Source organism: Oncorhynchus tshawytscha, linkage group LG01, assembly GCF_018296145.1.
Source record: "Oncorhynchus tshawytscha isolate Ot180627B linkage group LG01, Otsh_v2.0, whole genome shotgun sequence".
NCBI lineage: Eukaryota > Metazoa > Chordata > Actinopteri > Salmoniformes > Salmonidae > Oncorhynchus > Oncorhynchus tshawytscha.
Window position 1 is genome coordinate 42,267,510 of NC_056429.1, and position 26,102 is coordinate 42,293,611.

The 26,102-nt window shown below is 44.9% G+C and overlaps 1 protein-coding gene across 1 annotated transcript in view; it reads right to left on the minus strand.

Moving 5' to 3' along the window:
* The window catches only part of LOC112250885 (microtubule-associated serine/threonine-protein kinase 2-like), a 111,544-nt gene that overhangs the window by 36,786 nt on the left and 48,656 nt on the right, over nucleotides 1-26,102 (minus strand). The window contains 3 exon segments of the mRNA XM_042321591.1: nucleotides 3,712-3,863; nucleotides 8,842-8,920; nucleotides 14,645-14,720. Coding sequence (XP_042177525.1) covers nucleotides 3,712-3,863; nucleotides 8,842-8,920; nucleotides 14,645-14,720 — 307 coding nt within the window.

Genomic DNA, 26,102 nt, shown 5'->3' on the forward strand with positions numbered 1-26,102 from the left:
GCCCGTCAGGAAGTCCAGTACCCAGTTGCACAGGGCGGGGTCGAGACCCAGGGTCTCGAGCTTGATGACGAGCTTGGAGGGTACTATGGTGTTGAATGCCGAGCTGTAGTCGATGAACAGCATTCTCACATAGGTATTCCTCTTGTCCAGATGGGTTAGGGCAGTGTGCAGTGTGGTTGAGATTGCATCGTCTGTGGACCTATTTGGGCGGTAAGCAAATTGGAGTGGGTCTAGGGTGTCAGGTAGGGTGGAGGTGATATGGTCCTTGACTAGTCTCTCAAAGCACTTCATGATGACGGAAGTGAGTGCTACGGGCGGTAGTCATTTAGCTCAGTTACCTTAGCTTTCTTGGGAACAGGAACAATGGTGGCCCTCTTGAAGCATGTGGGAACAGCAGACTGGTATAGGGATTGATTGAATATGTCCGTGAACACACCGGCCAGCTGGTCTGCGCATGCTCTGAGGGCGCGGCTGGGGATGCCGTCTGGGCCTGCAGCCTTGCGAGGGTTAACACGTTTAAATGTTTTACTCACCTCGGCTGCAGTGAAGGAGAGTCCGCATGTTTTCGTTGCAGGCCGTGTCAGTGGCACTGTATTGTCCTCAAAGCGGGCAAAAAAGTTATTTAGTCTGCCTGGGAGCAAGACATCCTGGTCCGTGACTGGGCTGGATTTCTTCTTGTAGTCCTCGATTGACTGTAGACCCTGCCACATACCTCTTGCGTCTGAGCCGTTGAATTGAGATTCTACTTTGTCTCTATACTGACGCTTAGCTTGTTTGATAGCCTTGCGGAGGGAATAGCTGCACTGTTTGTATTCGGTCATGTTACCAGTCACCTTGCCCTGATTAAAAGCAGTGGTTCGCACTTTCAGTTTCATGCGAATGCTGCCATCAATCCACGGTTTCTGGTTAGGGAATGTTTTAATCGTTGCTATGGGAACGACATCTTCAACACACGTTCTAATGAACTCGCACACCGAATCAGCGTATTCGTCAATGTTGTTATCTGACGCAATACGAAACATATCCCAGTCCACGTGATGGAAGCAGTCTTGGAGTGTGGAATCAGCTTGGTCGGACCAGCGTTGGACAGACCTCAGCGAGGGAGCTTCTTGTTTTAGTTTCTGTCTGTAGGCAGGGATCAGCAAAATGGATTCGTGGTCAGCTTTTCCGAAAGGAGGGCGGGGCAGGGCCTTATATGCGTCGCGGAAGTTAGAGTAACAATGATCCAAGGTTTTTTCAGCCCTAGTTGCGCAATCGATATGCTGATACAATTTAGGGAGTCTTGTTTTCAGATTAGCCTTGTTAAAATCCCCAGCTACAATGAATGCAGCCTCAGGATGTAGAGATTCCAGTTTGCAAAGAGTCAAATAAAGTTTGTTCAGAGCCATCGATGTGTCTGCTTGGGGGGGAATATATACGGCTGTGATTATAATCGAAGAGAATTCTCTTGGTAGATAATGCGGTCGACATTTGATTGTGAGGAATTCTAAATCAGGTGAACAGAAGGATTTGACTTCCTGTATATTTCTGTGATCACACCACGTCTCGTTAGCCATAAGGCATACGCCCCCGCCCCTCTTCTTACCAGAAAGATGTTTGTTTCTGTCGGCGCGATGCGTGGAGAAACCCGCTGGCTGCACCGCCTCCGATAGCGTCTCTCCAGTGAGCCATGTTTCCGTGAAGCAAAGAACGTTACAGTCTCTGATGTCCCTCTGGAATGCTACCCTTGCTCGGATTTCAACCTTGTTGTCAAGAGACTGGACATTGGCGAGAAGAATGCTAGGGAGTGGTGCACGATGTGCCCGTCTCCGGAGTCTGACCAGAAGACCGCCTCGTTTCCCTCTTTTACGGAGTCGTTTTTTGGGTCGCCGGCTGGGATCCATTCCGTTGTCCTGGTTGAAAGGCAGAACACAGGATCCGCTTCGTGAAAATCATATTCTTGGTCGTACTGATGGTGAGTTGACGCTGATCTTATATTCAGTAGTTCTTCTCGACTGTATGTAATGAAACCTAAGATGACCTGGGGTACTAATGTAAGAAATAACACGTAAAAAAACAAAAAACTGCATAGTTTCCTAGGAACGCGAAGCGAACGCGAAGCGAGGCGGCCATCTCTGTCGGCGCCGGAAGTTCATTTGGGCAGGTAGCGTTCTACCTGCCCAAATGAACTTTCCAACAATCAGTTTGTCAAAAGTGCTGCTCCAGTCAAGTGCTGTAAGTGCTGTAAGTGCTGTTATTATGAAGTGGAAACGTCTAGGACCAACAACGGCTCAGCCGCGAAGTGGTAGGCCACACAAGCTCACCGAACGGGATCGCTGAGTGCTGAAGAGCGTAGTGTGTCCTTGGTTGTAACACTCACTATCGAGTTCCAAACTGCCTCTGGAAGCAACATCAGAACAATAACTGTTCATCGGGAGCTTCATGAAATGGGTTTCCATGGCTGTGCAGCAGCACACAAGTCTAAGATCACCATGCGCAATGCCAAGCATCGGCTGGAGTGGAGTAAAGCTCGCCGCCATTGGAAACGCATTCTCTGGAGTGATGAGTCACGCTTCACCATCTGGCTAGTCCAACGGACAAACCTGGGTTTGACGGATGCCAGGAGAATGCTACCTGCCCAAATGCATAGTTCCAACTGTAAAGTGGGGCTGTTTTTCATGGTTTGGGCTAGGCCCCTTTGTTCCAGTGAAGGGAAATCTTGACACTACAGCATACAATGACATTCTAGAAAATTCTGCGCTTCCAACTTTGTGGCAACAGTTTGGGGAAGGCCCTTCCCTATGTCAGCATGCCCATACCCCCGTGCACAAAGCAAGGTCCATACAGAAATGGTTTGTCGAGATCAGTGTGGAAGAACTTGACTGGTCTGCAAAGAGCCCTGACCTTAACCCCATCAAACCCCTTTTGGATGAATTGGAATGCAGACTGCGAGCCAGGCCTAATCGCCAAACATCACTGCCCGACCTCACTAATGCTCTTGTGACTGAATGGAAGCAAGTCCCCACAGCAATGTTCCAAAATCTAGTGGAAAGCCTTCCCAGAAGAGTGGAGGCTGTTATAGCAACAAAAGGGGGACCAACTCCATATTAAATGTCCAATACTCTGGAATGAGATGTTTGACAAGGAGGTGTCCACATACTTTTGGTCATGTAGTGTCCATTCTGGCACCAAAAACTGATAGACACAGAAAATGTTGTGCCAGTAAGGGACACAAAGCGGGAGGTAGATGGAGAGTGAGCGAGTGAGAAAGAGAGTGAGGTGGAGAGAGACAGAGAAAGAGGAGTGGAGAAAAGCAAGAGTGACAGAGGTAAAGTGAGAGAGAGAGAGAGAGAGAGAGAGAGACAGACAGACAGACAGACAGACAGACAGAAAGAGGGACAGGGTGTGATGGCTAACGAGCGAGGAGTCTGAGGCTGAGGGCAGTAGACAGGTGATAGAAGTCTTCTGCTGCCAGCCACCCACACTGAAGAGGTCACAGTCACTCACACCTGCCAGCGATGTGTCAATGAGAAGGGCCTGACCTTTTTGTCTACCAACTACAGGTAGAATACCTTTGTGTCTACGAAAGTTACAGCCTACAGATAGGCCTACTGACAAGCAACAGACAGTCATTTAGGTGAGATACTGCAGGAGGATGGCAAAGGGGGGTTTGAGTGGGCACTGGGCATTGTACTGAAGTGTGGGTGTATGAGTCTCTGGCGGATATCCTACCTGAGGCTGCGTGAGCGGGGGCGCATGGGCGAGTGTCGTCCCTCCTCGTCGGTGATGCTCTCGGAGCTGAAGTGCTTGGTGAGGAAGTGCAGCTCGTCCGCCGTGGGCTGGAAGGGCAGCTGGTGCAGCTTCTCCTGGGATGAACAGGATGACTGTGAGAAGCAGAGAGGGAGGGATTACAAGGGTAGAAGAGCCGGGCGCTAGTAGTGGCTAACTGCTAGAGGGAGAGAGTAACAAGGACAGAAGAGCTGAGTAGCTAGTAGCGGCTAACTGCTAGAGGGAGGGAGTACAAAGGCAAAAGAGCCCATTGCTAGCAGCGAGTAACTGGGGCTGGGAATGGTAACTCCTGGCTAGTGGCTATGGTCGTGTGCTCTACACTCTACTGGGCTGTTGCCTTTGAAAAAGAGATAAAGAAACTGTGAATGAACAAACTCTGGAGAGTTTAAAATTGGGATAACGGTTTGGGATAGCTGCATGATGAGACTAATGATGATTTGAAAAAAGTAACTTGAAAAGCATGAGCTCTGCATAGTTTTTTTGCGCAGGCTGTACACACTTCATTAGTCTCTCATACACAATTTGACAAGCACTTGATCATGCCTCGAATTTCACGACGGCATCCCCTATGTGCACCCTAAAGGAATTGCATGCCTTTTGCGGCCAGTGGACATTGTGCCCTTGGCCCAGAGTGCTGCGAGCTCCTAAGCACCTCTCACTCACATGGCTCTCCATAACGTGATCGGGTCTTTCTCACAGGCAACAAGTGAAGACAGACACATTGGGGACGCAACTGCATATTGAAAATATTGGAAGAACTGTCCATCCAGATTTACTTTTCGTCAGTCAACAAGATGAGTAGGCCGAAAGAACAGGAAAAGCACTAGTCTACGTCAATCTACTATCCCCCATAGTACAAAAGTTTTCACTTTTTCCACATTTTGTTACGTAACAACCTTATTCTAAAATGGAATTAATAAAAATCCCCATTTAATCTTCACAAAATACCTCATAATGACAAAGTGAAACCAGGTTTATAAAAAAAATATTTGAAATAAAAAACAGAAATACTTATTTTGTATTTAGAACCTTTGCTATGAGATTCAAAATTGAGCTCAGCTGCATCCTGCATGTTTCTACAACTTGATTGGACTCCACCTGTGGTAAATTCAATTAATTGGACATGATTTGGAAAGGCACTCACCTACTTATATAAAAGATCCCACAGTTGACAGTGCATGTCAGAGAAAAAAACCAAGCCATGAGGTCGAATGAATTGTCCGTAGAGCTCCAAGACAGGATTGTGTTGAGGCACAGGTCTGGGGAAGGGTATAAAAACATTTCTGCAGCATTGAAGGTCCCCAAAAACACAGCGGCCTCCATCATTCTTAAATGGAAGACGTTTGGAACCACCATGACTCTTCGTAGAGCTGTCCACCTGGCCAAATTGAGCAATCAAGGGAGAAGGGCCTTGGTCAGGGAGGTGACCAAGAACCAGACGGTCACTCTGACAGAGCTCCAGAGTTCCTCTGTGGAGATGGGAGAACCTTCCAGAAGGACAACCATCTCTGCACAACTATACCAATCAGGCCTTTATGGTAGAGTGGCCAGAAGGAAGCCACTCCTCAGTAAAAGGCACACACAGTCCACTTCGAGTTTGCCAAATGGACTCTCAGACCTAAAGGACTCTCAGACCATGAGAAACAAGATTCTCTTGTCTGATGAAACCAAGATTGAACTGTTTGGCCTGAATGCCAATCGTCACGTCTGGAGGAAACCTGGCACCATCCTTACTGTGAAGCATGGAGGTGGCAGCGTCATGCTGTAGGGATGTTTTTGAGCGGCAGGGACTGGGAGAGTAGTCAGAATCGAGGGAAAGTTGAAAGAAGCAAAGTACAAAGAAATCCTTGATGAAAACCTGCTCCAGAGCACTTAGGGCCTCAGACTGGGGCGAAGGTTCACCTTCCAACAGGACAACGACCCTAAACACACAGCCAAGACAATGCTGGAGTGGCTTCGGGACAAGTCTCTGAATTTCCTTGAGTGGGCCAGCCAGAGCCCGGACTTGAACCCGATCTAACATCTCTGGAGAAACCTAAAAACCTAAAAATCCACATCCAACCTGACAGAGCTTGAGAGGATCTGCAGAAAAGAAACTCCCCAAATGCAGGTGTGCAAACTTGTAGTGTCATATTCAAGAAGACTCGAGGCTGTAATCGCTGCCAAAGGTGCTTCAACAAAGTACTGTGTAAAGGGTCTGAATACTACTAAAAGTAGTATTTCATTTTTACATTTTTTTTATACATTTGCAAACAAATATAAAAACCTGTTTTTGCTGGGTCATTATGGGGTATATTGTGTAGATTTACGAGTGAATTTTTTATTAATTTTTTAACGCTGTAACATGACAAAATGTGGAATAGGTCAAGGGGTCTGAATCCTTTCCGAATGCACTCGTTTTAGGATTTACATTTGAAATTTGGTTTAGTTTAAGTTTTATCATAACATTTGTATAAAATGTAGATATTATTTAGTTTCAGTTGAAGTGTTAGGGACATAAAGTAGCCTATGCTTGTAGGCTAGGAGCCAATTATGTGGGCAGTAATGCAGTAATTGTTGACGGTGGGCAGTAATAAGGTGATTGGTCAGGGTCATAGGTTAGGTAGTGTCAGCAAGATGGTGTAGATGCACAAAGTAAACAGTAGTAATGGGTCAACTTCCGCAACAACCAGGAGCGCTGAAGCGAGAGGTCAAACTTCTCCACTGTTTCTGTCCTGTAGCTACCAGTTGTAGCAGCGTGAAGCGCGTATACAAGCACATATACTCTGTGTGACTGTGTGAGAGCAAAGTCTTGCATCGTGCTCATCTCAGTGGCCACGTTAAAGCGGATCACTTCTGTCAAGTCGGTGAACATCATTGGTCGCCGCCTTTCAAATTGTGTTGCATGCATAATGGGTTAAAGAATTGTGTGACTTGTGCCTAAATGCCAACTGCATGAACTTTACAAAAATCACGATCAAACGTCATTAAGTTATGACGGCAAGTTTCTGCAGTTGCTCTTCACCAACTTCATCCTGCAGCCATCACCTGCATTGTGGGAGGCTCTGTTGTCAACCAATCATTAGGGTGTTGGTTTTTCCCATGTGAACGTGACCAAAGACATAAATGAAACAAGAAACAATTTGACTCAATTTATGTATACAGTAGCTATACATTAGTGGCCAGTTTATTAGGTACACTCAGCTAGTCCTGGGTCGGTACCCCTTTGCCTCCAGAACAGCCTGAATTATTCAGGGCATGGAAATGTTGCTCAATTGGTATCAAGGGACATGATTAGAGATGCACCAGCACTACATTTTTGGCCGCTACTGATATCCGATATTTTCCTTGCCAAAAGAAACGATACCGATAACCAAAATTACATTTTTTACACACACACACACACACACACACACACACACACACACACACACACACACACACACACACACACACACACACACACACACACACACACACACACACACACACACACACACACACACACACACACACACACACACACGAACGCAGTGGTCTAAGGCACTACATCTCAGTGCAAGAGGCGTCACTAGAGTCCTTGGTTCGAATCCAGGCTGTATTACATCCGGCCGTGATTGGGAGTCCCGTAGGGCGGCGCACAATTGGCCCAGCATCGTCTGGGTTTGGCCGGGGTAGGCCGTCATTGTAAATAAGAATTTGACTTGCCTAGTTAAATAAAGATTACACACACCACACTGACCAAAAAGTTATTTTGTTGGCATTTACGTATGTCCCCATTACCAGTAAAACATCATCAAAACCTCTTTCTTTCACTTACTTGCTGTGCTGTTTCATTGTTCACTTGTTCAGTCGTTTCATTCTCAACCAGGATTTCATCATACATGTCAAGCAGTGAAGTTTCAGCTCTGTCTGTCCGTGGCCTCCCTTCCTCGGTGCGCGCTGTCTCTGTGTCCGTTTCCATCTTGTCCAGCTGTGTATGTAACATTTCACGTAAACCCTGTTTCTTGTCTGCATCGAAGTAGAGGCCCTTGTACATAGCATCGAGGATGGTGGCGACACAGTAAAGAGAGAATGCCACCGAATCGCTTGTGCACAGTCTGTCGGCAGTTTTGCTGAGCAGGCTTTTCAATGCCATTGACGAAGGGTATCACATCTGCTGCAGGCGCAGTTGGTGATTTTATTTCTCGAGTCAGTTGTTTGAATGGAGCTTGAAATGGCAGCAGCGGTATGACAACTAGCATATTCATGAGCATGCAATACGACTTTCCTCAGTACGAAATCCTCAACGACCCACCGTGCTGTCAGACTCAGCATGCTCATGGGGCTGATATCGCTGGTCCAAATGTCGGTCGTGAAGCTAATAGCAGTTACTGTGTAACTTCGGTAGGGAAACATCTGAAAAATAGCTCACTTGATAATGTGTGCGGTATTCGACCAGTCGGCGAAAGCCAACATCACCCACGACAGAGAACGGTTGATTGTCAAGGGCAATGAATTCCATTATCTTAGATTTTGCCTTTGAGTTGTCTTGCTGAAATGTTCTTACTCTTTCAAATGATTGCTCGACTTGTTGACTGCTCGATCTACACAGCAGACATTGTGGGCTAGGTTAGGAATGCTGTGTTGCACATGTAGCGCTAAATATTACGTGGCGTCCTTACATCATCTACCTACGTTATATAGGTATGCACGTCAGCTTTGACATCGGTTTTGCACATCGGCGTTAAACTAGACAACGGGCCGATGTAGGCATTTTTAGCTAATATCGGCTGATATGTTCACAGATATATCGTGCATCCCTAGACAGGACTGCATGTGGGGTTTTTTTCGTACCATTCTCAGTAAATTCTCGACACTGTTGTGCGTGAAAAGCCCAGGAGGCCCGTCCGTTTCAGGGAAAATAGAACCGGCGTGCCTGTCACCGACGATCATACCACGCTCAAATTCGCTACGGTCACTCATTTTGACCATTCTAATGTTTAATCGAACAGTAACTGAATGCCTCGATGGCTGACCTTGACGCACACACACACACACACACACACACACACACACACACACACACACACGCACACGCACACACACACTCACCGAGACAGTGGAGCTGGGTGTGTTGGTGCCATATCCAGAGGAGGGCAGTGATGCCAGAGACCAGCGCCTGCCATCCGTCCTGAGAAGGAGATAGAAATGGAGGGAAACAGAGAGAGAGAGAGAAAGAGAGAGAGATACGGACAAGCAGAGAGGATGGAAAGGATTAGTGTCAGACAAGTTACCTGGGTTAACTATGAAAGGTTTGATGGAGCCATGGTACAAAAGTTGTGCTTCTCCGAGCTAGATGTCTGTATGAACTTGAACACTGCAGACAAAGTCTGCAAACACAAACACATGCAAGCAAACACACACACACACACACACACACACACACTGACACAAACCAACAAACACACACACACACACACACACACTGACACAAACCAACAAACACACACGCACACCTTCTGCCAAGAAGACAACATAGAAATGAATATGAGATGAAATGAAATATGTTCTGCAGGAGGGAGTACAGTCCTGGTTATAGGGCAGGTCGATGCAGGTTTGGGATGGCCATACTTCTCTAGGGACTGGGGCATCACAAATATAATTATGTTGTTAGAAATGTTTACACATTCATTTAAAATGAAAAGCTGAAATGTCTTTTGAGTCAATAAGCATTCAACACTTTTATTATAAATAAAATGTGCTCAGCAAGTCACATAACAAGTTGCATGGACTAACTCTAGTGTTTAACATAATTGTTAAAAGACTACCCCATCTCTGTACCTCACAAATGCAATGATCTTTAAGGTCCCTCAGTCGGGCAGTGAATTTCAAGCACAATGACCAGGGATGTTTTCGAATGGTTCACCTAGAAGAGCAACTATCGGTAGATGGGTAAAAAAAAAATGGATAAAATAGACATTGAATGTCCATTTGAGTGCAGTTAGTAATTACACTTTGGATGGAAACCGAGGCCAATGGTGACTTTACAACTGTTATAGAGTTGAATGGCTGTGATAGAAGATAACTGAGGATGAATCAACAACATTTGCAGTTACTCCACAATACTATTATAATATACTGTATCGACAAAACATGCATCCTGTTTGCAATAAGGCACTAAAGTAATACTGCAAAACAAATACGGCAAAGAAATGTACTTTTTGTCCTGAAGTAAAGCGTTACGTTTGGGGCAAATCCAACACAACACATTCCCGAGTATCACTCTTCATATCTTCAAGTGTGGTTGTGGTTGTATCATGTTATTGGTATGCTTGTCACTGGCAGGCACTAGGGAGTTTTTCAGGATACCAATAAACACAATTGAGCTAAGCACAGGCAAAATCCTACAAGAAAACTTGGTTCAGTCTGCTTTCCAACAGACACTGGCAGATAAATTCACATTTCAGCTGGACAATTACCTAAAACACAAATCCAAATATACACTGGAGTTGGCTTAACAAAACGACATTGAACGTTCCTAAATGTGGCCTAGTTAGAGTTTTGACCTATATCGGCTTGAAAATCTATGGCAAGACTTGAAAATGGCTGTCTAGCAATTATCAACAACCAATTTTACAGAGCTTGAAGAACCTTTTAAAGAATAATGGGCAAATATAGGACAATCTAGGCAAAGCTCTTAGAGACTTACCCAGAAAGACTCACAGCTGTAATCGCTGCCAAAGGCGATTCTAACATATTGAGTCAGAGAGTACTTATCTAATCAAGATATCTTAGTGTTTTATTTTCCATTAATTTATTATTATTATTCAAACATTTTTCTTCCACTTTGACATTAGAGTATTTTGTGTAAATCATTGATAAACAAATTACATTAAATCCATTTTAATCCCACTTTGTAACACAACAAAATGTGAAAGGGGTGTGAATACTTTCGGAAGGCGCTGTAGAGGTCACAAAGCATCTCAGAGTAGGAGTGCTGATCTAGGATCAGATTTGCTTTTCAGATCATAATGAATTAGATTATATGGACAGAGTCTAGATCAGCACTCATACTCTGATATGCTTTGTGAATACAGGCCTTGGTGTTTCCATTCAGGGCAGAGGACAGGAGATAGAGGAGAAGGTTAGGGGGTGGAGGTAAAAGGTTAAAGGTGAGAAGTTACCTGCCAGCCCTGTGCCCGTGACTGTGTGGGAGAGAGGATAGTGTTAGCGCTACATGTGTTCTTGTAATGAGCACTGCAGAACCATTTTTTTGCAGATCTCATCCTGCATTATGACACTTCACCACTGGGTGACACTGTTGCTTCAGGTTAATTTCTCTGTCTCCTGTCTCACCTGATTTATTGAGGTTCAGGGCAAAAGAAGTGGTATCTTCTTCCAAACAGAAGACCATCATACCAGCACATGTCATATCTCTCGCCTCGTGTAGAACGACTTATGAAACGAATGTATCCTTTTAATCTTCAGTTGTGCTTAACTCCACACAGGCTCTCTATCTCTAGTTCTGTAATTACACTTCCTAGTCAAAGGCTGTGACAGATAAGAGAATATTCAACCAGGCTTCAAACATTCAGATGATATGGGCTTGATTAGCCAGACTTTCAATTATCATTTAAAGAGGAGCACAGAGGTGCTGTGAGTATTAGCCATGGGAGGGATTGGATTTTAAGGCTAAACTCTGGAGGATAAATGGCATCCATTTGGGCTCCACTCTTCACAGTTTCTGCTGTGAACTATTGAACTGGAGCTGGGCTTGGGGAAACTGGCTCTGCTGTGGGTGTGCAGGTGACTGAGCAGTATGGCTCAAATAATAGAATGAGGTAATAGTCCTTTCTACCTAGCATAACTATGAAGACAATCACCATCAGACATATTAAGTCATTTGATCCCAGTGAGCTAACCCCTGACCAGGGTTTCCGTTAGCTGGTAATTGTCGGCTTTTGGCCGATAATCCGATAAATCAAATTGTTACTGGCCAAATTGACCTGAAAAACAAAAAACAATCCATTGAAAAATAATGCTCTTTATTAACTGATGGAAATACCAGTCGATGGAAATACATTTGACTGTCATGCTTATCGGTCTATAGGTTAATTTCCATAATGTATTGGAATAAATGTGCGCATTTGCGTTAGTCATCATGGCGCCGGAAAAAATGTCAGCAGTTGTGCAACCAATTGTGCTAATATGTGTTTTTCACTCACCTCGGATTAGACAAAGATTTTTTTCTACAACAAAGACGCTGCACCGGCAAGATAGAACAGCACACTCCAGTAAGACGAGGAGGGGCTGTCTGTGCATATTTGCAAACAACAGCTGGTGCACGAAATCTAAGGAAGTCTCTAGATTTTGCTCACCTGAAGTAGAGTATATTGTGATAAATTGCAGGCCACACTACTTGCATAGAGAGTTTTCAGCTGTACTTTTCGTGGCTGTTTATTTACCACCATAGACAGATGCTGGCACAGACTGGAACATGTTCCGGGATTCTTCCGATGGCATTGAGGAATACACCACATCAGTAACTGGCTTTATCAATAAGTGCATCGAGGACGTGGTCGCCACAGTGACTGTATTTACATACCCCAACCAGAAGCCATGGATTACAGGCAACATTCGCACTGAGCTAAAGGGTAGAGCTGCCGCTTTCAAGGTGCGGGACTCGGAAGCTTACAAGAAATCCTGCTATGCCCTGCGACGAACCTTCAAACAGGCAAAGTGTCAATACAGGGCTAAGATTGAATCATACTACACCGGCTCCGACATTCGTCTTATGTGGCAGGGCTTGCAACCTATTACAGACTGCAAAAGGAAGCACAGCTGCGAGCTGCCCAGTGACACGAGCTTACCAGACGAGCTATATCACTTCTATACTCACTTCGAGGCAAGTAACACTGAAGCATGCATGAGAGCATCAGCTGTTCCGGATGACTGTGTGATCACGCTCTCCGTAGCCGACGTGAGTAAGACCTTTAAACAGGTCAACATACACAAGGCTGCGGGGCCAGACGGATTACCAGGACGTGTGCTCCGGGCATGTGCTGACCAATTGGCAGGTGTCTTCACTGACATTTTCAACATGTCCCTGATTGAGTCTGTAATACCAACATGTCCCTGATTGAGTCTGTAATACCAACATGTTTCAAGCAGATCACTATAGTCCCTGTGCCCAAGAACACAAAGGCAACCTGCCTAAATGACTACAGACCCGTAGCACCCATGTCCGTAGCCATGAAGTGCTTTGAAAGGTTGGTAATGGCTCACATCAACACCATTATCCCAGAAACCCTAGACCCACTACAATTTGCATACCGCCCAAACAGATCCACAGATGATGCAATCTCTATTGCACTCCACACTGCCCTTTCCCACATGGACAAAAGGAACACCTATGTGAGAATGCTATTCATTGACTGCAGCTCAGCGTTCAACACCATAATACCCTCAAAGCTCATCACTAAGCTAAGGATCCTGGGACTAAACACCTCCCTCTGTAACTGGATCCTGGACTTCCTGACGGGCCGCCCCCAGGTGGTGAGGGTAGGTAGCAACACATCTGCCATGCTGATCCTCAACACTGGAGCTCCACAGGGGTGCGTGCTCAGTCCCCTCCTGTACTCCCTGTTCACCCACGACTGCATGGCCAGGCACGACTCCAACACCATCATTAAGTTAGCAGACGACACAACAGTGGTAGGCCTGATCACAGACAACGACGAGACACCCTATAGGGAGGAGGTCAGAGACCTGGCCGTGTGGTGCCAGAATAACAACCTATCCCTCAACGTTGCAAGACTAAGGAGATGATTGTGGACTACAGGAAAAGGAGGACCGAGCACACCCCCATTCTCATCGACGGGGCTGTAGTGGAGCAGGTTGAGAGCTTCAAGTTCCTCTGTGTCCACATCAACAACAAACTAAAATGGTCCAAACACACCAAGACAGTCGTGAAGAGGGCACGACAAAGCCTATTCTGCCTCAGGAAACTAAAAAGATTTGTCATGGGTCCTGAGATCCTCAAAAGGTTCTACAGCTGCAACATCGAGAGCATCCTGACTGGTTGCATCACTGCCTGGTACAGCAATTGCTCGGCCTCTGACCGCAAGGCACCACAGAGGGTAGTGCATACGGCCCTGTACATCACTGGGGCTAAGCTGCCTGCCATCCAGGACCTCTACACCAGGCGGTGTCAGAGGAAGGCCCTAAAAATTGTCAAAGGCCCCAGCCACCCCAGCCATAGACTGTTCTCTCTACTACCGCATGGCAAGCGGTACCGGAGTGCCAAGTCTAGGACAAAAGGCTTCTTAACAGTTTTTACCCCCAAGCCATAAGACTCAGGTAATCAAATGGCTACCCGGACTATTTCCATTGTGTGCCCCCCGCAACCCCCCCCAACCCTCTTTTTTACGCTGCTGCTACTCTCTGTTTATCATATATGCATAGTCACTTTAACTATACATTCAGGTACATACTACCTTAATTGTGCAGACCAACTAGCGCTCCCGCACATTGGCTAACCGGGCTATTTCCATTGTGTCCCGCCACCCACCAACCCCTCTTTTACGATAATGCTACTCTCTGTTCATCATATATGCATAGTCACTCTTACAATATCTACATGTACATACTACCTCAATCAGCCTGACTAACCGGTGTCTGTATGTAGCCTCGCTACTGTATATAGCCTGTCTTTTACTGTTGTTTTATTTCCTTACTTACCTATTGTTCACCTAACACCTTTTTTGCACAATTGGTTAGAGCCTGTAAGTAAGCATTTCACTGTAAGGTCTACAGTATTCGGCGCACATGACAAACAAACTTTGATTTGATCTTACTTATCACACGCACACAGTTTTCCGAAACTGAAACCCTGCCCCTTGACCCCCTGGCTCACCTGCGAGCTGGAACGAAGGAGAAGTGTGCTGCCGTGTTGGGGGAGAAGTTTCTGGGGCTGTCCAGAGGGCTGCTCCCTGGGAGAGACGGAGAAAGAGAGGGAGAGAGAAGCAGAAAAGAGAGAAGAAGGCAGAAAAAAAGCCAGATTCTAGACTCAGAATTAAACATGGCATAAAATAAGGTTTTCATTTACATTTGAGTCATTTACAAAGCATGTCTTAAGATTGCTCAATCACATATCACAGGCATAGTAATTTTTCCTCAATAAAGGGCTATAGCAAAGTCAGAGCTGGAAGGGGGAGTGTCAGCTGTGGTTCAGGAGTGTTTTTTGTATATACAGTGGGGAGAACGGAACACTGCTTTTGCAAAAAAGCATGTAGAAAACCATCACATTGTATGATTTTTAAGTAATTAATTTGCAATTCATTGCAATGACATAAGTATTTGATCACCTACCAACCAGTAAGAATTCCGGCTCTCACAGACCTGTTAGTTTTTCTTTAAGAAGCCCTCCTGATCTCCAGTCATTACCTGTATTAACTGCACCTGTTTGAACTTGTTACCTGTATAAAAGACACCTGTCCACACACTCAATCAAACAGACTCCAACCTCTCCACAATGGCCAAGACCAGAGAGCTGTGTAAGGATATCAGAGTTAAATTGTAGACCTGCACAAGGCTGGGATGGGCTACAGGACAATAGGCAAGCAGCTTGGTGAGAAGGCAACAACGGTTGGCGCAATTATTCGAAAATGGAAGAAGGTCAAGATGACGGTCAATCACCCTCGGTCTGGGGCTCCATGCAAGATCTCACCTTGTGGGGCATCAATGATCATGAGGAAGGTGAGGGATCGGCCCAGAACTACACGGTAGGACCAGGTCGATGACCTGAAGAGAGCTGGGACCACAGTCTCAAAGAAAACCATTAGTAACACACCACGCCGTCATGGATTAAACTCCTGCAGCGCACGCAAGGTCCCGCTGCTCAAGCCAGCGCATGTCCAGGCCTGTCTGAAGTTTGCCAATAACCATCTGGATGATCCAGAGGAGGAATGGGAGAAGGTCATGTGGTCTGATGAGACAAAAATAGAGCTTTTTGGTCTAAACTCCACTCGCCGTGTTTGGAGGAAAAAGAAGGATGAGTACAACCCTAAAAACACCAGTGTGCTTGGAGCATGGAGGTGGACACATCATTATTTGGGGATGCTTTTCTGCAAAGGGGACATGACAACTGCACTGTATTGAGGGGAGGATGGATGGGGCCACGTATCGCGAGATCTTGGCCAAGAACCTCCTTCCCTCAGTAAGAACATTGAAGATGGGTCGTGGCTGGGTCTTCCAGCATGACAACGACCCAAAACCCACAACCAGGGCAACTAAGGAGTGGCTCCTAAGAAGCATCTCAAGGTCCTGGAGTGGCCTAGCCAGTCTCCAGACCTGAACAAAATAAAAAATCTTTGGAGGGAGCTGAAAGTCAGTATTGCCCAGCGACAGCCCCGAAACCTGAAGGATCTGGAGAAGGTCTGTATGGAGGAGTTGGCCAAAATCCCTGCTGCAGTGTGTGCAATCCTGGGCAAGAACTACAGGAAACGTATGACCTCTGTAATTGCAAACAAAGGTTTCTGTACCAAATATTAAGTTCTGCTTTTCTGATGTATCAAATACTTATGTCATGCAATAAAATGCTAATTAATTACTTAAAAATCATACGATGTGATTTTCTGGATTTTCTGGACACTTCACAGTTGAAGTGTAACTATGATAAAAATTACAGACCTCTAAATGCTTTGTAATTAGGAAAACCTGCAAAATCGGTAGTGAATCAAATACTTGTTCTCCCCACTGTATATATATATATTTTTTAATTATTTAAGATACTCTTTGAAGATGTAGGGTTTCAGGTGCTTTTGGAAGATGGTCACGTTAACCCAACACCACAATCACACAGGTTAGATGAAAACCCTCAACCTTTATTGGCATGTGAAAGGTTACTGAAAACGATTGTTCTGTCATCCCTGTGTGTGTGTACTGCATAGGGCCTACATACAGTGTACCCTCCAACTCCTCCTTCAGCATACGCTAAACAGCAAATACGTCCCCCCATCACGCCTCCTCTCCTCCTCATCCCTTCGTCTTCCTCCTTTCCGACAGGAAAGGGTCTTTCAGAGATCACAAAGCTCTTGATGGAGTGTTCTAATTTAGCCAGGGACAGACGCCGTAAGGAGAGGACAAGAGGAGAGGCGGGGAGGATCCGGATGAAAGGGGTGTTTGATCAATGGGCTGCTAATCGTCTGGTTCTTCTCGGCAACAAGCAGCACAATCAGAGCCCAATGAGATGAATGAGAGGAATAAAGCATTTAAAGACCATTAGAGAAAGAAGATGTACACCAACAAGCTACTCGACCGACAGACAGAACTTAACATCTTACGACTGTCTCAATATAGACTAAATCATACAGCAGTACAGACAGCGGAGAGTGGGGATGGAGAGTGGGGATGGAGAGTGGGGATGGAGAGTGGGGATGGAGAGTGGGGATGGAGAGTGGGGATGGAGAGAGAGGGGGGAGTAAGCGTAAAAGAGAGCAGGGTTGATTAAACGATCTGGAGTTCAGGTATATATATAGAACCCTCAATGTCTGTCTGCTAATTAGCCTACATTGTGGGTACCCAACAGCTCAACATAGAGAAAATCCGGGGTGTGACGTAACAAATTGCTCAACATGGAAAAGCCAAATCCGCTTCACATAAATCATCCCAATCAATCTGAGGAGTGGGACAGGGGAGATGGGGAGGGGGGGTGAAACATGTGGGGCGCTGCTCTCACCCCTCACTGGGTGGTGAAGCATAGCAGACGGGGTGCTGGGGGTTGGTCCCCACCTCCCTCCCTCCCGCATCAATTATGTATTTTCTGAGAATGTGACGCCAGAACAGACCCTTTAAAGGCCCAATACAGCTGTTTTTATATCCATATCAAATCATTCTGGGTTACAATTATGTACCTTGGTCTAAGGCACTGCATCTCAGTGCAAGAGGCGTCACTGCAGTACCTGGTTCGAATCCAGGCTGCATCACATCCGGCCGTGATTGGGAGTCCCAAAGGGCAGCGCACAATTGACCCAGCATCGTCCGGGATTTGGCCGGTGTAGGCCGGTATTGTAAATAAGAATTTGTTCTTAACTGACTTGCCTAGTTAAATAAAAACTAAAAACCTTACTGTAACAGTTTTCCATCAAATTTGGCAAAAATTAAATAGACTGTCTGGGAGTGGTCTGAGAGGGGAGAGGACAACTTAAAACTAGCTGTTATTGGCAGAGAGATTTGGAGCTCTCTTTGTTATTGGTTTATTGACCAATTTACCGCCTGGTGAGGTCATCAGGCAAGCCTGAACTCCCTTAGAAGGTCCTGTGTAGATTGCATTTTCAACAAGCAACTATCAGGAAATAATAGCACACTTTAACACACTTAGCACACTTTAACAGTGTTAATTTCATTAGCGGATGTACAATATAATACAAAACACAGGGAATTTTGACTGCTCTGGGCCTTTAAATATTAATTAATTATTAATTAATTCCCTGTCTATCTGCCGGAGTAGGAAACACTTAGCTCCTCTTGCGTGTGTGTGTGTGTATGAGTGAGTGTGTCTTTGTGTGTGTATATAGTATGTGGTGTGTGTGTGTGTCCTGGAACTTGGAGTGTGTAACCCTGAGTAGTGTGTTAAGGCTGGGGCCTGTCAGTGAAAGCTGTTTTTAAATGGGCTTGGGGCCTCAGAGGGGCTATTAGGAGGCTTAGAGGCATGAGCTCAATCACTCTGCACTGTGTTTCGCCGCATTGATACAGTGCATACAAGCAGGCAGGAGGCTAGATGAATAGATACACACCTCACTGAGAGCGGGAACCATTATTCAAATTAAGTCGCATTCACAGACACACAGGGTGATAGACACAGGCAAAGAATGACATTACATTATGGTGAGGAGAGATACTGTAGTTTACTTCAGGGAAACAAAGACACAGTGTGTGTGTGTGTGTGTGTGTGTGTGTGTGTGTGTGTGTGTGTGTGTGTGTGTGTGTGTGTGTGTGTGTGTGTGTGTGCGTGTGTGTGCGTGCGTGCGTGCCAAGGTTAAAAGCGATTCAGATGTGTATTATTCCATTTGCACTTGAGAGCCCATGGTGTGAGATATGAGAGTTGTTAGAGAGCCCTATGGGATTTCAGCACTAAAAACCTCAACTCTATGTGTTTCCCTGATGGGAGAAACCCTATCCTCATTCTACACCCCTGGAGTCACGTTAATTGGGTTGCCACTCATGAAAGGAGAGATGTATGCAGACAGACAGCTAGCTATTGCAGTGAGAGTGACCCATTTTACCTCCCACATAAACAAACACACTCATACAGACGTCTTCGTGGAGACTGGAGAGAAAATACAATAACTCAACAAAAGAAAAGGGAAAGATTATCTATGCAAAATGTCCAAATGACATCAGTTTGACTGGTGGTAAAGAAAAATGACCCAACGTGTTTCAGTTCGGCTTCGATGCATATTTTATGTGGTAGAAATACGATCAGCTTTTATGACGCTTCTGTCATGAGAGGGATGGAGTTGGGCCGGTTTTATGACTTAATGATCGGTCGTAAATACCTTGCAGAAACTCTCCCTTTGGCTCATCAGTTTGGGAGAATGGAATGTCTGCTGTGTTACACAGAGAGACCGTGCCGCCAGAACTTCAACATCAAACAATCGACACTGAAACAATATTTCTAACATAAAAATGTTGGGAATGATGACAGATGAAATATGGGAAATGAATGTCTATTTTGTGATGTCATTAAAATGATCAGAAAGACGTTATAACGGAAACATTGTAACTTTAAGAGCTTTCACAATGTATATATCAGATTTACATCTAAATGTTGTAAAACATATGATTAAATATGAAACTATTTGTGAAAAGATAATGTGATTTTTGACATTTTTTTTCTTGCAAAACTTGCTGTCACGTTGTATAAATTATTGGAGACAGGCGCAGGAATTTGTAAAAGGGGGGGTTTAATACTCCGCCCAAAATATACAATATGCCATGAAAAGGCACGGGGACGAAGCCCAAAACAAACACGTATACAAAAACACAGGGATGTAACCCAAACAAAAGAGCGAGGTAAAATATACGGGACCCACAATACACTACACAGGACGAGACCCATAATAACAAGTGCACAACACACGCAGCACGAAAGACAAAATAACAAAGCACATCTACTCACAAGACCAACGGACATGGGAACAATAACCGACAAGACAATGGTGAACAGAGGACACATATATACAATTACTAATCAGGGGAATTGGAATCAGGTTTGCGTAATGAGACAGTTCATGAACGCCTAGAGGCCGGTGACATAGACCTCCGGAACTGGTGCACGGAATGACCAGCAGTACTGGGGGAGTCCGTGACAGTGGCTACGCTACTCAGGCCAGAGTGCTTAAAAGGACTCGCTGAGAATTGAAATACAGACCAGACAGCGTGGAGCTGTGGCTACACGGCTGAAAATGGTGAGACCAGAGAACGTGAGGATGTGGTCCACGCGTTGAGATGGTTAAAACTACCTAGAACTGACTAGACTGACTAGAAGAAGGTGAGAAGAAGGTGAGGAATAGGCTAAACATTCTCAGTCTGCAACTGGGTATTGTGAAGTAGTCTAGGACAATTGACCAAGACGGGAGGGAAGAACAGTTCTCTCTCACCACCGTGTGATACACCCCTGATGTATCCATTCTAAGAACACTCCAGAACAAAAGAAGCCTACAACTAAGAAGGATATTGTGACTTCTGGTGGACATCCAGAGACTTATATCGAACTACTCCCCATAGATCGGAACTACCCCCCATAGATGGCAACTACTCCCCATAGATGGGAACTACTCCCCATAGATGGGAACTACTCTCCATAGATGGGAACTACTCCCCATAGATAGGAACTACTCCCCATAGACAGATTGAGTGGTTTCAACAGAGAGACGACCGAGAAAGACATCTACACGTAAATATTTGTTGCATTTCTAATCCGAATAAGCGGTTGTTAGGGTGCTAAATATTCATATTTACGGTGAGCGTAGTTTCCAAATGGATGTATAAGTCCACTCTTTTTGTCTCTCCCGCTCTTTATCTTTCCCTACCCCTTTCCATTGTGTAACAAGCTGTCATATCAGGTTAGTCCACTAGGGACCTTTCATATGCATTATTTTAGTAATCAATAACTTATAGCGTGTGTATGTGTGTGTGTGTTTATGTATTTCTATGTGATTATTTAGTTAGTTAGTAAATAAATAATTAAGACAATTTGTGTATTGCTGATTCATCACTTAGGTTAGGGTTCGTGCAGATGTACCAGGTCAACGACATTCAGAATGAGACTGATATGAGGAAATTATTGATTGATGACTGGTATGATGCTATATTCTTGAGTTAATTCGGGAAACGGCAACTCATTAAATAAACTTTTCCCGTGGTGGCCCAAATTCCTAGTGAGTTAATAGTTCCATGATTCATTTAATCGAGTAATAATTCAAACGTAGTAGGTAATTATTCGATAAATAAATAAATAATGATAGTCACGTCGTAACACTTTAATGATGAAGACAGCACCTCTGCAGACCTGAACATTGCATTCTCTCAAGATGCAGAAATAATTCAATCCTATTTCTCCACTCCTGTTCCCAAGTCCAAATCTTGCCTACTTTTGGTGTATAATTTCACTGCAACAAATGTTTCATTCTACAGGAGTTATTATTAAGGCTATGTGAGAGGTTATAGACCTACAGTCAGTGTCCAGATTTCAGTTTTGATTTAACCCATCTAAACAGTAGGCTACAGTTCCCTTGACATGCCAAAGGCCCGTCTTGTGACTGTCAAATTTGGATAGCGCCTCACAATCATCACACATAACAAGGCCGGCACTGCTATCATCCTCTTTTACTACTTGACCAAATCTTTTCCAAACATTACTTTTCTGGCCCTCCCGTCTCTTTATTTTTCAACTCTTCTTTCGCAGCGTTTCTCTTGTTGAGTTCAACTTAGACAATGTCCTTTTTACCTCCGTGGAGAGAGAGAGAGAGAGAGAGAGAGAGAGAGAGAGAGAGAGATTTGCTTTAGCAATTTAAACATACTGTTTCCCATGCTAACAAATGCCCTTTGAAATATATTGAGTTGAGAGAGAGGGAGGAGAGATACAGCAAGAGGGAAAGGAGATGTCAAGGGAGGGGAGATAAATAATGTGGTTATGAGAGAGAGCGAGGGGGAGAGAGAGAGTCTATTTAATCCAAGTCATTTTTCAGAGTTCTAAAAAAAAATCCTCCATTTCATTAGTATTAAGTAATTAGGTAAGAAACGTCTAAAGCAGAGACATGATTAAACTCTTTTAACTCTATATGCTGCTAGAGCTGAGGGAGAATCAGATGGAATTAACACTGACTGACTGACTAAATGACTGACATACTAAATGATTGACTACATGACTGACTGACTATCAGCAATAGGATCTAACCGAGGGAGTGCAGAAGAGAAGCACAATCCAGTAGGTCGGTGTGTAGACCGACAGAAGTGAACATAAACTGTTTTTTTGGATGATTGACAGGGCTGCAACTCTCATTGGAAGTGAGTGGCTCTCTTAGATATGGGTTACCATGAGGAAATCAGACAGCGAGCGGTTTACAATCCCACTCTGCAGTAGAGGAGTGTGCTAATTCATCTCTGTGAGTCAGAACCCCTCTCCCCCCACACAGAGTTATAAGGTATCAGAACGCTCAGTTGCTTTACAACTCTGCTAGCCTCACCAACAGCAGGAACACAACTATGTCTTTATAGCCATCAGGAGACAAATTATTTCACAGCAGCAGCACAAAGTAACACTATAAAGCCATCACACTTTTGAAGCCTTAAGCTATTAAAATATGGTCTCTGGCTGCATTTGGCTAATTGCGGTATCTTACTAATATCTCTCAAATGTAAAGTTACTTGTATAAGTGAGGTATAACTGAACTTGGGGAACAGATGCAAACTTGTTGATCATTATCTTAATGGTGTTGTAGTTAGTTAGCTCATGTTTTCCCAGATTGCAGTGGCACACGGCTGGGTTGGCAGAGAGGACGCCAGATGGGGCACAGACAGGGTGGTACTAGGTCTGTTGCCACAGTAACACAACATCATCTTTCTGGGCAGAGACAGTCAGTCGGCTGAAGGGCAGAGATAAAAGAGAGAGAGATAACTGTGTTGTTTATGAATGCTGCCCATGACATGCCAGTGCCCAGAAGGCACAAATCCAGCATTAGGAAGAGGGGCTCTCTCGCCCAAATTAATACAAAAAGGAAATGCTGAAATGTCTTGAGGCAATAAGTATTCAAACCCTTTGTTATGGCAAGCCTAAATAAGTTCAGGAGTAAAAATGTGCTTTATTATTTGTCACATGCGCCGATTACAACTGTAGACTTTAGCGCAAAATGCTTACTTATAAGCCCTTAACCAACAATGCAGTTAAGAAAAATAAGTGTTAAGAAAGTATTTACTAAAATAAACTGTAGTAAAAAAAAATATATATATATATATATGAAAAAATATTTTAAGATCAACAATAAAATAACAGTAGCGAGGCTATATACAGCGGGTACCGGTACAGAGTCAAGTTCCTATGAAGTTAAAAGTTAAATTAAATAAACAAATAAGAGTCCATGCAAATTGTCCAGGTGGCTATTTGATTAATTGTTCAATAGTCTTATGGCTTGGAGGTAGAAGCTGTGAAGGAGCCTTTTGATCCTAGACTTGGCGCTCCGGTACCATTTGCTGTGCGGTAGCAGAGAGGACAATCTTTGACTTGGGTGAGTGGAGTCTTTTTTAAATTTTTTGGGTCTTCCTCTGACACCGCCCAGTATATAGGTCCTGGATGGCAAGGAAGCTTGGCCGAAGTGATGTACCGGACTATACACACTACCCTCTGTAGCACCTTACGGTCGGATGCCGAGCACTTTAACATACCAGTCGGTGATGCAACCTGTCAGGATGCTTTCAATGGTGCAGCTGTATAACTTTTTGAGGATCTGAGGACCCATGCCAAATCTTTTCAGTCTCCTGAGGGGAAAAGGCTTTGTCGTGCCCCCTTCACGACTGTCTTGGTGTGTGTGGACCATTATAGTTTCCTGGTGATGTGGACACCAAGGAACTTGAAACTCTCAACCTGCTCCACTACAGCCCGGTTGATGTGAATGTGGGCGTGTTCGGCCCTCCTTTTCCTGTAGTCCACAATAATTTTCTTTGTCTTGCTCACGTAGAGGGAGAGGTTGTTGTCCTGGCACCACACTGTCAGGTCTCTGACCTCCTCCCTATAGGCTGTCTCATCGTTGTCGGTGATCAGGCCTACCACTGTTGTGTCGTCAGCAAACTTAACGATGGTGTTGGATTCGTGCTTGGCCACGCAGTCGTGGGTGAACAGGGAGTACAGGAGGGGACAAAGCATGCACCATAGAGGGGCCCCCGTGTTGAGGATCAGCATGGCAGATGTGTTGTTGCCTACCCTCACCACCTGAGGGTGTTGTCAGGAAGTCCAGGATCCAGTTGCAGGGGGAGGTGTTTAGTCCCAGGGTCCTTAGTTTAGGGATGAGCTTTGTGGGCACAATGGTATTGAATGCTGAGCTGTAGTGAATGAACAGCATGCTCACATAGGTGTTCCTTTTGTCCAGGTGGGAAAGGGCAGTGTGGAGAGCGATTGAGGTTGCATCATCTGTGGATCTGTTGTGGCGGTATGCTGGTGTTGATATGAGCCATGACCAACCTTTCAGTTCACTTATTGGCTACTGACACGAGTGCTACGGGCCAGTAGTCATTTAGGCAGGTTACGTTCACTTTCTTGGGCACAGGGACTATGGTGATCTGCTTGAAACATGTAGGTATTACAGGCTTGGTCAGGGAGAGGTTGAAAATGTCAGTGAAGACACTTGCCAGTTGGTCCGCACATGCTCTGGGTACACGTCTTAGTAATCCGTCTGGCCACGCGGCCTTGTGAATGTTGACCTGTTTAATGGTCTTGCTCACATTGGCTATGGAAAGCATGATCAAACAGTAGTCCGGAACAGCTGGTGCTCTCATGCATGCTTCAGTGTTGCTTGCCTCGAAGCAAGCATAAAAGGCATTTAGCTCATCTGGTAGGCTCGCGTTACTGGGCAGCTCGCAGCTGGGTTTCCCGTTATAGTCCATAATAGTTTGCAAGCCCTGCCACATCCGACAAGCGTCAGAGCCGGTGTAGTAGGATTCAATATTAGTCCTCAATCTAGTCCTGTATTGACACTTTGCCTGTTTGATGGTTCGTCTGAGGCCATAGTGGGATCTCATAAGCGTTCAGATTAGTGACCCGCTCATTGAAAGCGGCAGCTCTAGCCTTTAGCTCGGTACGGATGTTGCCTGTAATCCATGGCTTCTGGTTGGGATATGTACGTACGGTCACTGTGAGGATGATGTTGTTGATGCACAGAATTGATGAAGCCGGTGACTCAGGTGGTATAGTCCTCAATGTGATTGGATGAATCCCAAAACATATTCTAGTCTGTGCTAGCAAAACAGTTGTGTAGCTCAGCATCCGCGTCATCTGACCACTTCTGCATTGAGAGAGTCACTGGTACTTCCTGCTTTAGTGTTTGCTTGTAAGCAGGAATCAAGAGGATATAATTATGGCCAGATTTGCCAAATGGAGGGCAAGGGAGAGCTTTGCACGCATCTTTGTGTGATGAGTAAAGGTGGTCTAGAGTTTTTTTTCCCTCTGGTTGCACATGTGACATGCTGGTAGAAATTAGGTCAAACGGATTTAAATTTGCCTGCATTAAAGTCCCCGGTCACTAGGAGCACCGCTTCTGGATGAGCATTTTCTTGTTTGCTTATGGCCTTGAGTGTGGTCTTCGTACCAGTGTCGGTTTTTGGTGGTAAATAGACGGCTACGAAGAATATAGTTGACAACTGTCTTGGTAGATAGTGTGGTCTACATCTTATCATGAGGCACATGAGGCACTCGAGCCAAGCAATACCTCGAGACTACCTTTTTAGACATTGCGCACCAGTTGTTATTGACAAATAGACACACACCCCCACCCCTCGTCTTACCAGAGTTACATAATAAGTTGCATGGACTCACTTGGTGTGCAATAATAGTGTTTACCAATATTTCTGAATGACTACCTCCTCTCTGTACCCCACATATACAATTAAATGTAAGGTCCCTCAGTCAAGCAGTGAATTTCAAACACCGAATCAACCACAAAGACCAGGGAGGTTTTCCAATGTCTCACAAAGAAGGGCACCTATTATTTGATGGGTACAAAAAAAGCAGCAATGAATATCCCTTTGAACATGATGAAGTTAATTACACTTTATGGTGTATAAATACACCCAGTCACTATACGTCCTGAATACAATAGGTT